Source organism: Bos indicus, chromosome 3 (genome assembly GCF_029378745.1).
Source record: "Bos indicus isolate NIAB-ARS_2022 breed Sahiwal x Tharparkar chromosome 3, NIAB-ARS_B.indTharparkar_mat_pri_1.0, whole genome shotgun sequence".
NCBI lineage: Eukaryota > Metazoa > Chordata > Mammalia > Artiodactyla > Bovidae > Bos > Bos indicus.
Window position 1 is genome coordinate 83963179 of NC_091762.1, and position 18035 is coordinate 83981213.

The following is an 18035-nucleotide window of genomic DNA, read 5'->3' on the forward strand; positions in this document are numbered from 1 at the left end:
CAGAGAGTTGGGCATGACAGCACACACGTGATACAGCGCAACACAAGTCAGAATCGAGCATTTTATCAAAGTGCATAGAGGTAGGGCCTGGAAACTCTGTTAGGCTTTTGAAATCCCTAATGCAGTATGTAGTTCCGTAAGACTGTACCTTTCTTCTTGTGTAAACAAGCTGCACCCTGAACAGTAATATATGCTTACTACAACTTTTTCATTATAGAAATAAACAAACATTGACCACCTTTTAAACTTTTTTCTAACCTAAGCCAAAGGAAAAACAATTAAAATATTTCATCCTTTCAGAATGTAAGTGATCATTCAGATTATCTAGAAATTGGAAAAGATATTATTTTCCATTTACTTCCAGTAAACTGAGAAGTAGAGAAACTAAGTGCTTTCCCAAAGTTTCTCCTTTCAAAAGTGACTCAATGATATATGGAAAGAATAATAAATTATTTAGATATATCTTTATTTTTGATACTATCTAATAATGGTAGAAAGAACTCTCCTTAGTACTGACTTGGTATTCCAACTGCCTCTAAATAATCTATTTATTATGTTAAAATCTGAGATGTACAACTCTTGCATTCAAGGGTAACCATATTGTAAAATCTGGGACAATCCAATTTATACATATTGTTCCCACTATTTATAGTGTGCCTTCTCTCAAATGTAACCCAGTTTGGATGATAAATAATTTTTCCCACATTCAATCAGCCATGACTATTGGAAGTATATTTTATGCCACTTCATCTTGATTTCCATATTACTACGTGAGAAAGCCAGACCAGACTGGGGATGTAGTAGAGATTTGGGGGGTTGTTGACAGCATACAACCACTTTTCTTTAGAAGGGATGGTCCTTCAAACCTTCCCATCACGAACACCATCCATCATGATTGACAGTCAAGTTAGTATTGCTTGTCATGCCACTTCAGGCTAAAACTGGGAGACATATGACACAGGCCAGGACCATCAGGATTCTCTGAGAGGTGTTTAAACTAGGGCTAAACCACACGCAACAATTCTCTCTTTCTCTTTTAGCCTCATGTAGCCATAATATGCCACATGGATAAAGGGATAGGAAAAGCCATCACCTTCTAAGGCCCCCAGGCATCCTGATCTTTAGGTTCTAGGAGGGACACACATACCATTCCAAAAAATTCCCCTTCTTTGAGTTAAATTGTCTTGAGCAAATTTCTGTTCTTTACCAATGAAAAGTCTCTACCAATACACTATCAGAGACTTCATTAATTTATATATCCAAGTGTGACTCTATCTCCTAGTCTTAAACTCTTTCAGACACACAGTAATTTACCTTGGCATTCAGAAGGGGAAAAAAAAAAACAAAGGAAAAAGGCTTTCTGTATAAATGAGATTTTCATACTCTTGACTTATAATTCTGTTTTTTTCATCTGTGTTTGTCTTTCCTAATTACTGGGTGTGTGCATGTTTAATCATTCAGTCATGTCCAACTCTTTGTGACCCCATGGGCTACATATAGCCCACCAGACTCCTCTGTCCATGGAACTTTCTAGGCAAGAATACTGGAATAGGTTGCCATTCCTATTCCAGGATATCTTCCTGACTCAGGGATTGAGCCCACGTCTCCTGTGTCTCCTGCATTGGGAGGCAGATTCTTTACCACTGCATCCCCTGGGAAGCCCTCTGACTACTGACAAAAGGCCTTTCTGAAATCCTCCACAGGGTCAGTAACTTCTATCTCAGTTCCATTATCCTTGGTCCCAGAATGACACAAATACTTTATCATAGCTCATCTTCCAAGGTTCTGAACTTTCAGCTGAATGAAATGGCATTCAGGAAAAACTTAACAATGTTCTAGATACTGAAAACAATAGCCCCAAATAAGAAACATCTGTATTTGTAAAACTTATAAATAGTATAAAAAGCCTGAACAAACTTCTTTTTGGCCAACAAGGACATAATAGGTTTTCATTTTGATCCATACTTTCCATCACGAGCTGGTTTCTGCTACTATAGCTGAGCCGGGGGAGGGGGCGGTCAAGGGGGAAGAGGAGTGGTGGTGAACGCTAATTTCAGGTAAACTGTCTATATTTAGATACTAGAGATCGAATACTTAATTGCAATATTTCATGTGTAGTTTATAGAAGAAGTAGAATTAGGGTTAATCCAGCAACAATTCAGCAAAAATAAACAGAAATCCTTTTGTTATACTACATAAACTTTCACTTTAGAGGTCCTTAATGAGATTTGTTTCAATAAAATTATTCAAAAATATCATGAAGAGATAGGTTTCAATTACTCAATTTTCCATAATTAAATTGAACATGAATATAAATTTATACTGGAGAGTAAGTAGCTCAATTAAGTCTATTCAAAAATGTAGCAAATTGGAAGTAAAAGTTAATTAGCTTTGATTTCTAAGCTTAGATTAGAAATATTAATTATACAAAAATTAAAATTTAGTTCAAGCAACAGGTTTGCCTGAGGTTTGAATATCATGTTAAAATATACTCAACAACACACTCTTTACCCATGCTTTTATTAAGTAGTATGATTTATTATGAATAGTAATAAATTATTACAATTGAGTTATAAGTCAGGTAACTGAAATTGCTGATGAAATCTGAGAGTCCTCCCTAATTCACTTTTAAATATATTCTAAACTTTACATTTGCAAACATTATCTATAGGTTAACTTTTTTCTTTAATAAACACTCTTATTGACTTTAACATAGATGTAGAAAACAAACAAATCCTAAGTGTTCATAACTTGATGGGTCTTCTTATGGTTTAATTTTTGATCTAGCACTTCCACTTTTAAGAATTTATCCCCAAAAGATTAAAGACAAAGATGTCAAAATACTTATCAGGGCCATAATTTATAATAGGAAAAACTAGACATTCATCAACAAAAGGTTTATTATATTTGTCTTCATACATCAATAAATGGAGGTAAAGTGTCATTAAAAGGAGGTAAAGGAGAATGCTGCTGCTGCTGTTAAGTCGCTTCAGTTGTGTCCGACTCTGTGCGACCCCATAGATGGCAGCCCACCACCAGGCTCCCCCGTCCCTGGGATTCTCCAGGCAAGGACACTGGAGCAGGCTGCCATTTCCTTCTCCAATGCATGAAAGTGAAAAGTGAAAGTGAAGTCGCTCAGTTGTGTCTGACTCTTCACGACCCCATGGACTGCAGCCCACCAGGCTCCTCCGTCCAGACAAGAGTACTGGAGTGGGGTGCCATTGCCTTCTCCAAAAGGAGAACGATACAGATCTAAATCCATTGCCATATAAAGATAACTTTATAAAGTGAATATGACCAAACACAATGTAACCTATTTGTCATATTATTTTTGTTTATGTAAAAATTTCTGTCCAAGTCTAAAGAAAGCTCTGTAAGGATCTCAACTGTCAATGATGATGGTATCTTTGACTGGTGGGATTTAAGGTGATAGCCAGTGTTTTTATATTGATATTTTATAACTACTTTGTAACAATACCACTTATAAGTGCTCACAACATATAAAGCACATACACTACACATGCATATACACACATACACACATGCCTTAAATACATTCTTTCACACAAATCAATAGAGAAATGCATTACTACCTCATTTTACAGATGGAGAAATTGAGACTTAATGAGTTTTAGGAACCTGACCACAGTATTTAGAGCCAAATCTGTTTGAGTCTAAAAGCCTGTCCTATTAATAATTAGAAACCACTCCTAAAGGTATGGATATAGGGGGTAAAAGTCAGAGGATAAGCAACTTTTCCTGTCTATTTTTTAAAACTTTTGATTTTGTATTGGGATATAGCCAATTGATTAACAATGCTGTGATAGCTTCAAGTGAACAGTGAGGGACTCAGCCATACATACAAATGTATCCATTCTCCCCCAAACTCCCTTCCCATCCAGGCTGCCACATAACATTGAGCCGAGTTCCATGTGCTATACAGTTGGTTGTTGTTTTTAATCCTATGAAAATTTTAAATCCAATTAACAGGGCCTCACAAAATAGAAATTCCAGACCAAGAAATATTCCAATAAAAGTATAATAGATATGTGTCATACCTATCAATTTATTCACTTATTCAACAGCCATTGTGCAAGTGATGAGGAAACAGGAATTTTCATTACCATCATCACCACAGCTGCCATGTATTGAGCGTGAAGTATGTCCTAGATACTCATTCTCTGAAAGTCACTTCACTGGAATTGCTTTTACTTGGTCAGATAAGGTTCTTTGCACACATACACCTGGTAAATGACAGGGTCTTGGACACAGATAAATGTATTGCCATGTGATGGATGCGGACATAAAGCAAGAGATGATCATCTTTTCTTGGAGGTGGGTGGGTGGGTCTTGTGGAATCCTAGCAGGCCTAGGGTGAACAGAGGGGCACTAAGAACACCAGGACTGTGGAAAGGCTATTCTCGTATATGAAAAGATATGCAGGCAGGAAACTGTAGGCCTCTTCCTAGGAACCATGCAGATAGCTTTGGGGGCGGGGTATAGACTAACAGAATAGAGGTAACAAAGTCCTGTTCAAACGAGACTTTTTCTCTTCCAAAAATCTTGGTCACTAGCCCCCGTGAAAAACCATCCTCACTTTCCAAATCACTGCTTTCAATTTTGCAGATGGGAGAACTGAAGGGAAGAAAGGGGCAGCAAGGCAAGAAGGGAACAGGGATGATGACTGCCACTCACATGAAAACACAATTTCACTGGAATGAAAAAGTATTTCTGAATAAATTTCACATTGATTTCTTTCCCTCAAAAGACAAAATAATACATGTCAAGCTCTAATAACTTAATAGTTTGAGCAAAGGAACAGGTTTTAAGGACTAAGTTTAACGAACACAGTGCTGAAATAAGGTCTTCCACGACTTCATTTAATCTGTTTCTTGTAAAGTATAATGTTCCCAAAGGAACACATTCGTTTACAAGGCTAAAGCATGAGAGATTTATTTTCTCTCAAACAGAATGAATTAAATCGAAATACTTTCTTTTTTTTTTTTTTTTTTTATAGTTTTATTTATTTATTTTTTTTCTCTAATTTTATTTTATTTTTAAACTTTACATAATTGTATTAGTTTTGCCAAATATCAAAATGAATCCGCCACAGGTATACATGTGTTCCCCATCCTGAACCCTCCTCCCTCCTCCCTCCCCATACCATCCCTCTGGGCCATCCCAGTGTACCAGCCCCAAGCATCCAGCATCATGCATCGAACCTGGACTGGCAACTCGTTTCCTACATGATATTTTACATGTTTCATTGCCATTCTCCCAATTCTTCCCACCCTCTCCCTCTCCCACAGAGTCCATAAGACTGTTCTATACATCAGTGTCTCTTTTGCTGTCTCGTACACCGGGTTATTGTTACCATCTTTCTAAATTCCATATATATGCGTTAGTATACTGTATTTATGTTTTTCCTTCTGGCTTACTTCACTCTGTATAATAGGCTCCAGTTTCATCCACCTCATTAGAACTGATTCAAATGTATTCTTTTTAATGGCCGAGTAATACTCCATTCTGTATATGTACCACAGCTTTCTTATCCATTCATCTGCTGATGGACATCTAGGTTGCTTCCATGTCCTGGCTATTATAAACAGTGCTGCGATGAACATTGGGGTACACGTGTCTCTTTCCCTTCTGGTTTTCTCAGTGTGTATGCCCAGCAGTGGGGTTGCTGGATCATAAGGCAGTTCTATTTCCAGTTTTTTAAGGAATCTCCACACTGTTCTCCATAGTGGCTGTACTAGTTTGCATTCCCACCAACAGTGTAAGAGGGTTCCCTTTTCTCCACACCCTCTCCAGCACTTATTATTTGTAGACTTTTGGATCGCAGCCATTCTGACTGGTGTGAAATGGTACCTCATAGTGGTTTTGATTTGCATTTCTCTGATAATGAGTGATGTTGAGCATCTTTTCATGTGTTTGTTAGCCATCTGTATGTCTTCTTTGGAGAAATGTCTATTTAGTTCTTTGGCCCATTTTTTGATTGGGTCATTTATTTTTCTGGAGTTGAGCTGTAGGAGTTGCTTGTATATTTTTGAGATTAGTTGTTTGTCGGTTGCTTCATTTGCTATTATTTTCTCCCACTCTGAAGGTTGTCTTTTCACCTTGCTAATAGTTTCCTTTGATGTGCAGAAGCTTTTAAGGTTAATTAGGTCCCATTTGTTTATTTTTGCTTTTATTTCCAATATTCTGGGAGGTGGGTCATAGAGGATCCTGCTGTGATGTATGTCGGAGAGTGTTTTGCCTATGTTCTCCTCTAGGAGTTTTATAGTTTCTGGTCTTACGTTGAGATCTTTAATCCATTTTGAGTTTATTTTTGTGTATGGTGTTAGAAAGTGGTCCAGTTTCATTCTTTTACAAGTGGTTGACCAGATTTCCCAGCACCACTTGTTAAAGAGATTGTCTTGAAGGCAAAGTATAATAGCTTGTAGTTCACATCTCTCTAAATTTGATATACTGGGAAAATAGTAAAAGATACTCCTTTGAATTCTATACCCTAACACTATAGAAAAATATTGACTTCAAGGAAGTGAGCAGAGAAATATGTTTATGTGTTGCTCTGATCCCCTAGAGGAGGGCACAACAAACCACTCCAGTCTTCTTGCCTGGAGAATCCCATGGACAGAGGAGCCTGGCGGGCTACAGTCCACTGGGTTGCAAAGAGTCAGACACGACTGAAGTGACTTAGCATGCAGCACACACACATGTTGCTCTGATTCTTAGTGTTTCTATGGAAGCTGCCCTAGTTGCTATAGGCTGGTTCACTTGACCAAATGAAATAGGTATCTGTGGCTAACTTTGTATTATCTGCAGGGCATAGAAAGGAATGCATGAATGGAGTCAAAAGTATAATCTACTTCTAAGGGCTCATTAATATTGCAGAGGAGTCATTCTTTCCTAGGATGCTGAGGCATTACATCCTATCTCTATTAATGTCACATAAGTGTCATATCTTTTTGCCTTTTCATACTGCTCAAGGGGTTCTCAAGGCAAGATACTGAAGTGGTTTGCTATTCCCTACTCCAGTGGACCATATTTGGTCAGAACTCTCCACCATAATCCATCCGTCTTGGGTGGCCCTACACAGCATGGCTCATTTCACTGAGTTAGACAAGGCTGTGATCCATGTGATCAGTTTGGTTAGTTTTCTGTACTTGTGGTATTCATATTGTCTGCCCTCTGATGGATAAGGATAAGAGGCTTGGGGAAGCTTCCTGATGGGAGAGACTGACTGTGGGGGAATCTGGGTCTTATTCTGATGGGCAGGGCCATGTTAAGCAAATCTTTAATCCAATTTCCTGTTGATGTTCAGGCCTGTGTTCCCTTCCTGTTGTTTGGCCTGAGGCTAAACTATGGTAGGGGTAATGGCAACCTCCTTCAAAAGGACTTATGCCCGCACTGTTGTATTCAGTGCCCCAACCCTGCAGCAGGCCACTGTCAACCCACGCCTCCACCAGAGACTCCTGGATACTCACAGGCAAGTCTGGCTCAGTCTCCTGTGGGTACCTGCTCCTTTGTCCTGGGTTCTGGTGCTCACATGCTTTTGTTTGTGCCCTCCAAGAGTCTGTTTCCCCAGTCCTGTGGAAGTTCTATAATCAAATCCCACTAGCCTCCAAAGTCAAATTCCCTGGGGGTTCTCAGTCCCTTTGCCAGATCTCCAGGTTGGGAAATCTGTTTTGGGTCCTAGAACTGTCTTAACAGTGAGAGAATTTCTTTCCAAGAATTTCTTTGGTATAATTGTTCTGCAATTTGTGGGTTATCTGCTCGTTGGAAAAGACCCTGATGCTGGGAAAGATTGAAGGCAGGAGGAGAAGGCAACGACAGAGGATGAGATGGTTGGATGGCATCACCGACTTGATGGACATGAGTTTTAGCAGGCTCCAGGAGTTGGTGATGGAGAAGGAGGCCTGGTGTGCTGCAGTCCATGGGATTGCAAAGAGTTGGACAGAACTGAGCGACTGAACTGAGTCACATGAGTAAATAGGATCTCAAGTGAACAGCGACCTGGGATTCCTTCTTCCAAGAACATCAGTACATGCTAGAAGTCGAGACTTCCCCAAACTAGCAAGGGCCAGCTTAATAGTTGCTTCTTTCAAACACGTGATCTGATTAGGACTCTACCCCAATTACCTATGCTACTAGAATTTTTTTCTCTTGCCTTCAAAACATTTTCATTGCTGTGTCTATCTGATAAAGAACTCGCATCCAGAATATTTCCAGAACATATAAAGAACTCCAAATTCAATTCAATTACAAAACAACAACAACAACAACAAATAAGTTAGAATGAGGAAGTCACTTGAATCAACACCCCATAAAAGTTTCTGCAGAGAGAGAAAAGATAGGTATTTGGGCAATACAGTGTACACAACTGTCAAAATTGTATAGATAAAGCCTGTGGATTTCACGTTATGTAAATTTTAGCACATATACATATACACACATGCCTATAAAAACAATAATATTCTGAGTAGGGGTGGGTATATGAAGCTATAGGTGATACCTGAATGACAGAGTGTTAGTAATTGTTGAGTTATGTGATGGCTATACAAAATAATTTCATTATGTTATTCTGTTTACTTTGTAGATATTAAAAAAAAAGAACTTTTTTTTAAAGGGCAGAAAATATATATGGGTATACCTCCCCAAGTAACATTTCCCATACCTTTTGATTTTTAATATCCAAACTTCATAGAATCTCTCTCTCTCTCAATATAATATTTTTCAGTAAATCCTTATCTTATAAAGAAAAAAAATTGTATCTATACCCCTCAATACAAAGTAAAAGATTTTAAACAAAAAACTGTGAGGGAAAAGGTCAAAGTTGCATTTCAAGTAAAGAATCACAGGGAGATGTTCTATGACACTCAGAGTCAACAAGGAGGATGTATAGTGTAGATGTAGGCAGAGCTAATGGAAGCCATGGTGGTGCATACAAAACAACTGTGTGTTAGCAACCATAGTGTTTGGTGATTCTGAAGTAATATTACACATTTCACATCCTAACATGATTAATGTTACCTACATATAATATCTTTGTATATATTATACTATAATACTTTAGTTGTATTTTGGGAAACTGATGGGGGGTTTGGGGTTGACATATAATGCATAATTTTTCCTAACAGGATGTGAAGTTGGCACAAGCCTACTGCTTTGGGTGGAACATCTGATTTTCAGGTTGGATTACTGATTTTAGACCTACCTCTTACAAACTATGGGCTTCCCTGATAGCTCAGTTGGTGAAGAATCTACCTGCAATGCAGGAGACCCAGGTTTGATTCCTGCGTTGGAAAGATCCACTGGAGAAGGGATAGGCTACTCACTCCAGTATTCTTGAGCTTCCCCTGTGGCTCAGCTGGTAAAGAATCTGCCTGCAATGTGGGAGACCTGGGTTCTATCCCTGGGTTGGGAATATTCCCCTAAAGAAGGGAAAGGCTACCCACCCTAGTATTTTGGACTGGAGAATTCCATGGACTGTATAGTCCATGCAGTCACAAAGAGTTGGACACGACTGAGCAACTTTCACTTCACTTACAAACCAAAATTAAAACACACATACGTGACCCATGTTTGTGATGAGTTCAAGGAGGTGTTTGATATTGTTAGTAAGTCAAACCTGGAATAAGAATTACATTAACACTTTTCTTTCAAGCTTTGTGCCTTAAAATTACATGGTCTTGAGCATAATGCCATTTTAAATTCTTGATCTTTTAGTTATCCTTCACGTTGCTTAAATATTGTAAATATGCAGATTGATGACTTTTTGACTCATTTTGAGAGAACATAAAGTATCTCATTCCTGAAAATTTATGAGTAAATTTGGAACACCTCATGGGTGAATAGTGGTTATCCTTACAGCAACCTGTGATGAAATAATGTCATAAGGATGAGATGGTTAGATAGCATCACTGACTCAACGGACATGAACTTGAGCAAACTCCAGGAGACAGTGGAGGATAGGGAAGCCTGAAATGCTGCAATCCATGGGGTTACAAAGAGTCGGATCCAACAACAAAGAACAATGTCATAAATCACCAGAGATTCAAACTGCAAAATAAATAAATAAGTAATTAAATAAAAAGCCTGCATGGTGACTGTAAGAAATTTTAACTGTAAGAATCCCATGGACAGAGGAGCCTGGTGGGCTACAGTCCAGAGGGTTGCAAAGAGTCAGATGTGACTGAAACAACTTAGCACACAAAGCAAAATATAGAAAAAAAAAAAAATTATGTGATGAGGCTGACATAAGGAAGCACTTCTGCATAACCTAAGAGCATATCTTTCCAGCCTGCATCTCAGCATGACCATGAGTGGGGCTGGAAGTGAGTGGGGAAGATACTGGTAAAAGGAGGGACCAGAAGCCTGGACAACTAGCTACCCTGATATGGAATGTGTGAGTCCGAGGGAAAACTGCAGAAAGGAGAGTCTGGAGAATCACTGCTGAAACCCACTTATTCCTTCCAAATGGCACCTTTCTTCCCCTGCGTACATTCCTCTGCCTTTTATAAGCTTCCACGGTAATTGAGTTCCTTTGAACATCTTCATTTTTACTCTTTTTTTCATGCCACTTTCCCTCCCTAATTTTAAGACAATGTGGCTCACTGTAGTGATCCCACTTAAAGCTTTTGTGGAGCAATATTGAGGACTGTGAAAATAAAAATTAAATAATTGCATTCCTCCAAAAGATCAGTAAGAATATAGTTTTAGCCTAAATACTTAAGCAGTATAAAGATAATAATGTACGACCGTATAATTCAAAACACTTCCCCCAACCAGCCAGAGACAGAAACAAAAATGGCAAGAGGAGAGCTCAAAGACTTCACTCCAGGAAACACAGAAAAGAACCAGGCCACCCAATATGTGTAAGGTTTTACAAACTATTTCTTACAGCCGAAATAAAATTTTAACTCTATAATGGCACTGAGGGTGAAAGCTCTTAAGTTGTGAAGCATAGAGGAGCTCTCAAATCAGGCAAAAACAACCTCAAAAAAAAAAAAGATTATTTTTCTTCTTTGGTTCTTGAGAGATAGGTGTAATTTCACTGACTGCAGTCTTCTTTTAATGAATTCCAAGTGGCATTAAATTTTAAGAAGATAAAAAGAGTAACAGGGTACTGTATCATGAAAAATTATCTCAGATATTCTAAACTAGCACTGGGTTAATATAGATTAACCAAAACTAAAAAATGATGAGAAATTCATGATTATCTTCCAGAATCATTATCCACCCAGAACTAAAGAACATAGCCTTTAGAGTCTGAAAAGTCAGTGTTTTCATGTTGATTCTGCTCCTCGTGTTTCAGTTTCCTTATCTGTAAAATGGGTACTAAAATAGCATCTACTTTTGTTTAAAAAAGAGAATGCTTGTAAAGAATTTAGCAAAGCCTAGAAGATTATAAATGCTCAGTGTCAACTAAATTCCCAGTATAGCTCCCTACCTCCGATTTCTTTTAATAAACTCATCTTTTTGTAACTTAATTTGGATGTAATACAATGGATTACTTAGGGAAGGTAATTAAGCAAAATATGATAAGTATGAGTTACAATGTTTTAATGACAAGGGAGACTGCACTTGAAAGAAAGGAAAAACATACACACCTCTGGGATCCCAGGACAACTTTGTGTGTGAAGCTGACCACTCAGCCAACACCACATTCTTCTGTTGACTTTCAGAGCTATGAATTAGGCTGCATATAATTTTAAGAGTCAGAAAATGGGGTAACTTCAGCTTTGCATATGTGAGGTTATATTCAGGACTTCCTTATAGTTTCGGTCAGGACGATCAACTCATTTTTTAGCAGCTTTATTGAGATATAATACATACAATAAATCACATATTTAAAACGCAAAATTTGATGTATTTTGACACTATTGCCACAATAACAAATGTTTATCAATTTATTTTTGTATTTTTAGCTGTCATAAACCTATTTCTGTTAATAAAACTGTTGGAAAAATCATTTTACTGCAATTTTGAAATCCTTTACTCTTCTTTCTGGTCCTCAAACTAGTGTTTCCACAATGGGATATTTTATTCTGTGAGATCTCTTAGGGCATAATTAATGCATTAAGAAGCATACTTTAGAAAATTACATTCATTTGTATGGTAATAATCTAAAGGACCCAGTATAAGATGATGGAAACTTTTGACTATAAAGTAGAATCTTATCTATAGATGTCTAAAACCTAGTAATTTATTCACTATAGTGTACTTCTAAATCACATCTAAGTCTTCCAAAAGATTTCAAAAATAACTCACTGGCAACAAGTCAAGGATTAACCTTTTGGACTGGTGTGGTAGTGAGCACCCTCAGACAGGAGTTTGTCATAAAGCACCTACACGTACCTGAGTCAGTCATTTAATGATTTCAGTTTTTTCCTCTTATTAACATAAGTATTACTAAACAAAAAGATCTGAGTTTACCTATAGTTCTATGTCTTTATTCTTAGCAAATATAGGTAGTACTCATACTTTTTATTTTCAATGGTTCTTAAATAAACCTATTATACACATACAAAAATAACAAGATTTAATTTAGGGGCTACAGGTAAATGTCACAAAGGGAATGAACTTCCTCTGTCTTGAAGTGTGTGGGAGCCAGACACACAAGCCCATCCACTGCACACTTCCAAATGCCACCCACGCTGTTCCTTCTGGCTGCTTCCCTCACCTGACAAATCATTCCAATCCCCGCATGGCACTATCAGCTCTCTTCCCACACTTGCCCTGTAGGGAAGATTATAAATAAATCCTATATTCACAAGACTGCACCATGCCTGGGCCTGGGTATTTTCTGGGACTAATTGCTTAGGGAAAGCCAATAGTCTAGAAAGTCTCATTCCAGTCTACATGGTAATTATATGCTAATGCATTTTGAAATTAATTCAGAACCCCCACACTAGCATCCTAGTAAAGGAGAAAGAAGCTGAGATTTAATCACATTGTCTTCTGGGGGCTCAGTGTAAGATTTCTTTTAAACATGAACTGAGCTATCAATCAGCAGAACTTGCTGACTGCTCTTGCACCGTAATGATGCAGTCCTACAGCAACAAAACTGCTGGCCGGTGTTGTGCCAAAAATCAGTCATGGACAGGGCTCGGGAAGAGATGCGAATTTCTCACTTCCAGGAAGCTACAAGGTATGTTTGACCACGCTCTTTTCTACTTCCTATAAATTAACTACATCTGAGGGCCTAAAAAAGTCAGATCAACCCTAAATAAAAGGGGGCTGTGAGCAAAGTAATAATGATAACAACAAAGCAGTTATGAGAAATAATACGAGCAAATAGAATTGTAAGATTGATCAAGACATGGACAACTGTACCTCAATTGACAAAAATAAATAAAGTGTGGATGGGTAAGCAAATACACAAGATTTGCTCTAACCCAGTAAGTATGATCTAAAAGCCTAAATGCTTCCTTCGTGATGCAGTCTCCTTCAACATCTAACACACTGCATATCCAAGAACAGCTATTGTAACACTGGCTTCCAGCTTTCCTTGTACTCATCACATCAGTAACTATTCTCAGTTCAAAAGCACATTGGACTTGATATGTTATAAACAAATTCTTCACATATCATAGAGAAATGACTGAAATTTTTTTCTCAGCTATAAAAAGAAACCAGGAAAATGTTTCCCACATGAATTTTTTTACTGTCATCCCTGACCTAGAAGCCAGAAGCCCATGAGAAGGCTTATAACTGCATAAGAATCCAGTCTCTGCCTTTTTCTACTCTCTCAGCTTTTCAAGATGCTGCATGGAGCTACTGAAGAGTATGATGGTTTCCCTCTGGAACATATTTTTGGAGACAAATATACTAATATAAACAAGCTAAAAAGAACTGAAACCCACAAATCCACATAAAAATTTTTTATAAATATTATCAGTTGAAATGTATTATGGTATTAGTAAGTGCCAGATGTGGTGGCAAAATGTGACCTATCTTCTCATTAATTCTTATAACACTCTTGGAGGTTGAAGCTACACAATCACTAGACTGTGAGCTCTATGAAAATAGGACGATGGATTTTCTTCATCAATGTAAAATCAGCACCTTGCTCCTATACTTCCTCCTACACAACAGATGCCTAGTAAAGTATGTGCTAAATGAATAAAAAACTTCCATTTGATAAAGAAGGTAACTGAGGGTTAGAGAAGATAAATAAACAATCAAAGATGTGTGATGCTAGACTCAGTATTTCAACTTTTAATTTAATTTTATTTTATTTAAATAAAAGACTTCATGGAGAATATGGGGGGATTAATTTATTGCCATGTTTAATCTTCTCATTCTTTTAATCTCTGAGTGAAGATAAAATTACTGAAGAGCAACAAGAGGACCAAATTCAGAAAGTCAAAGGAGGGAACAGGAGGGGTCTGAAAAAGCAAGATGCTAATATTCTTTTTTGCTCAGGAGAGCTCTTCTAGCTTCTAGCATAGATAGAAACAGATACCTGAAGTTTCTGTCTTTAAGAGAGGAAATATGATCTGATTAATAGTCAACCATGTGCCCTACACTATATTAAATCCCTTCTGAAATGCAACTAATAACTGAAAGAGTTGGAATAATTAAAGCAGGTCTTCCTAGTCTAGCACTCTCTGCCCCGCACACAATGTTGACTTTACTGTACGGCCTATGAAGCACTCTCACCGCCCTGCAGCCTTAGCTCATCTATCTCCTCTATCTAATAAAATGTCAGACACAGAAATAACATACCACTTCTCTTCCCGGTCTGGATTACATCAGTCATTCCATCTTGAGTCTTAATAAGGCAGAGAAAATAGAACTAGAATCGTCATGTTCCAAATGATAGCTTTTGGAACATTTCCACGTACCACAGAAGACAGGAAATAATGCATTTAGGTGTGCATAATACAACAGTATAATTTGATATATATGGTTTCCTAAAGCCTAGAGTATCATAAGTCAGGATTCTCATGGATCTAAACAGATAGGATTTGCTGAAGTACCGTGGAGAATGCAGTATACTTCAGTTGCTAGAGCACAGATCTTGGAGCCTGGCAAGCCTGGGTTCTTAGCAACTTAGTTCTGTTACTTAGCAGTTTTCTTATCCAGAAAATTGGGATAATAACAGTACTGACCATATAGGGCTCTTAAGAATACAAATGTGTTAGCACATAGGTAAAATGCTAGGGATAGCTCAGTAAACTAGCTTTTACTTTCATCATTATTACCACCACCATCACTTTAGTTTTGTTTATGAAGAAATCTCTAAATGAACTTGAAGCAATGAATTATACTGGTTAATCCATACTAATACCATTGGTGTTTATTTACTTGATGATTATGCTAGTCAATACGTCTACCCGATGTGGGTTGCTTTCATAATGCTATATTACAAACAACAAGAAAAGTAATTCCAGGAATGACTTCTTGGTGAAAATAGATTTCAAAACGGGGAGAAACTACCAACCAAGGCTGAGAAGACAGAGGGTGATACTAATGATCTTAGAGTTTGTGTCTGAACAGCTTTGGCTGTGGATATTATTAGGCAAGTCACATTATAGATGACTATGAATTCTATTCTGAGTAGAGTCTGAAGAGGAAATTATAAAATGAAAAATTAGTAAGGCCTCATGTGAAGTAAGCATCTGACACTCAGTGCCTCTGTGATTCAGCTCCCCTAAATGTCCAAGTGTTGGAGTATTTTATCAAGAGGCCTTAGAGCACACTTAACAAACAGCTAAGAAGTCAAACTGCCTGGTATTGAATCCAAAAGCCTTGTTTACTTTGCGACCTCACCTTGTTACTCTGTGACCTCAGTAAAGCTATGTCTGGTAGCAAGTACATATTGCTGCTTTTATTATAATCTTTTTTTTGTTGTTGTTGTTGTGCAACAATCTTTTACGTCTCTTTTCTTCCTTAAGACTGAGCTATTCAAATGAAGGACTGGAGTATTCATCTCTTTTTTGGTATCCAGCCCTAAGAGACACTCAAAAAACTGTTAGTTGAATTAATGAATGACTGAACAGGCAAATAAATATAAAAATAAGATAAACTCAGAGCAGAGGGAGAAGGCAATGACAAGGTAGAAGGCCACTCCAGTACTCTTGCCTGGAAAATCCCATGGACGGAGGAGCCTGGTGGGCTACAGTCCATGGGGTCACAAAGAGTTGGACATGACTGAACGACTTCACTTTCACTTTTCACTTTCATGCATTAGAGAAGGAAATGGCAACCCACTCCAGTGTTCTTGCCTGGAGAATCCCAGGGACGGGGAGCCTGTTGGGCTGCCGTCTATGGGGTCATGTAGAGTCGGACACGACTGAAGCAACTTAGCAGAAGCAGCAGAGCAGAGACCCTGACTTTAAGCTTATGAATATAAGAATAACTTTTTCAGATTACTGATGGAATCATCTGGAATAGTAGCAGGGATCAGTTCCCTCCCTAACTTCTCTTTTCTCTCTCCTGTTCCTAAATAAGGAACCTAAGAGACTTTAACCACATTTCCAACTCACAGATATTAACTAGTCCTTGACAACCAGTTCATAAGATTTTGTTGGCTGTAACACCTTCCAGAAAAACTAAATGGCAACAGCAATAAAAACAAATGTTATACTTACAGTTAATTCAGAAGCTGAAGAGGATTTTGTTAAATACTAATAATGTCAGATTAATACACAAATTAGTTTTGAATCTTTTGGAATTTATATTCAAAAACAAGCTCTATTCTTTTAATATGTTTTCATGAGATTTTACTTAAAGGCCTTTAAATTATTTTGTGAGATTAGTCTTTACTCAAGCAGCCAATAGTATTTGTAAGCAACAATATAATAAGCTTGGGAAAATGATAACAAATAGTTGAAGAAAATGCAATTTATAACATTTTATTCTTTTACTTCATCATCTTATACACTATCCTCTATATCCAATCATGTCACCCAAACAAAAATTAAGAATATACGCCCCTCACCTCCAACAGTTCATCTCCAATACGCATTCGTCCGTCCATGGCAGCAGGTCCTTCAGGGTTAATTCCCACCACAAATATGCTCATGCGTGACCTGTCTTTGTTACCAGCGAGGCTGAGTCCAAGTCCATTCTTATCCTTTTCAAGTTCAATAATGTGCAGTTCTCCAGGCAGGTCTGCATATCTTTGCCTGATTTTTTCTAATTTAAAAAAAAAGGTTAAAAAATTTAAATAGAGCACCTGAATCTATATTTTCAAGGCATTGGCATTTCCCCATTTTTACTGACACCTCTGCAATGAATTGTCCCTTCTTGTAAGTGAAGTACTTGAGGTCATTCGCAGCCTTATATACAGGTTACAGTTAAAGATTATTTGATCTCCATCTAAGAAGATGGCTCCCCATAAAACCTTCCCTGACTGTTCAGGTTCAAGGACTGGCCTAGATTTTCTACACATTTTCTTACCTAAGAGTGTTAACATAATGTGGTGGAAAACCTGGCCTCTCTGCACTACTTGCTCCCCTTCAAAAAAAGAACCAGAGAAACAAAGAATATATACTGATCGCCAGGTATGTGCCAAGCAAAATGTTTGGTCTGTTGGTTGAACAAAACAGACATGGATCTACTCTCACGGACCTGTAGTCCAGCAGGAAAGAAAATCAACCATTAACTCTAAATAATTACATCTCTTTAAAGTATACAAAGGGTACAAAACAATACTGGGTGTTATGCAAGTAAAAACAAGGGGAATTAAGGATGCTGATTTAGCTGTCAGATCTGAAGTTAATACATACGTCTACCACTTACTCAATGTCCATTAATTAATACCTCATTTTACCTCTATGGAATTCTACTTCTTCATCTTTAAAAAATGGACATGATAATTCCCACTTCACGGAAGTTGGGAAAATGAAATAAAATATAAAGGACTTAAAGGCTCATGGATTATAGGTATTTTATAATTCTTCTATTTGATCTTCTGTTTCATCTTGCAACCTCCATTTTACAGCCTCAACTACCTATTTTAGGATGTGGCTGGTTATGCTTCACCTGTGCAACGCAACTACACTGGCAGGTCAGTGTGG

At 37.7% G+C, this 18035-nt stretch overlaps 1 protein-coding gene across 4 annotated transcripts in view; it reads right to left on the minus strand.

Moving 5' to 3' along the window:
* Nucleotides 1-18035, minus strand: part of PATJ (PATJ crumbs cell polarity complex component) — a 383422-nt gene that overhangs the window by 152440 nt on the left and 212947 nt on the right. For all 4 annotated transcript variants that reach the window (XM_070786441.1, XM_070786442.1, XM_070786440.1 and 1 more), the window contains exon 28: nucleotides 16955-17151. In XM_070786441.1, coding sequence (XP_070642542.1) covers nucleotides 16955-17151 — 197 coding nt within the window. The remainder of the gene's footprint in view (nucleotides 1-16954; nucleotides 17152-18035) is intronic.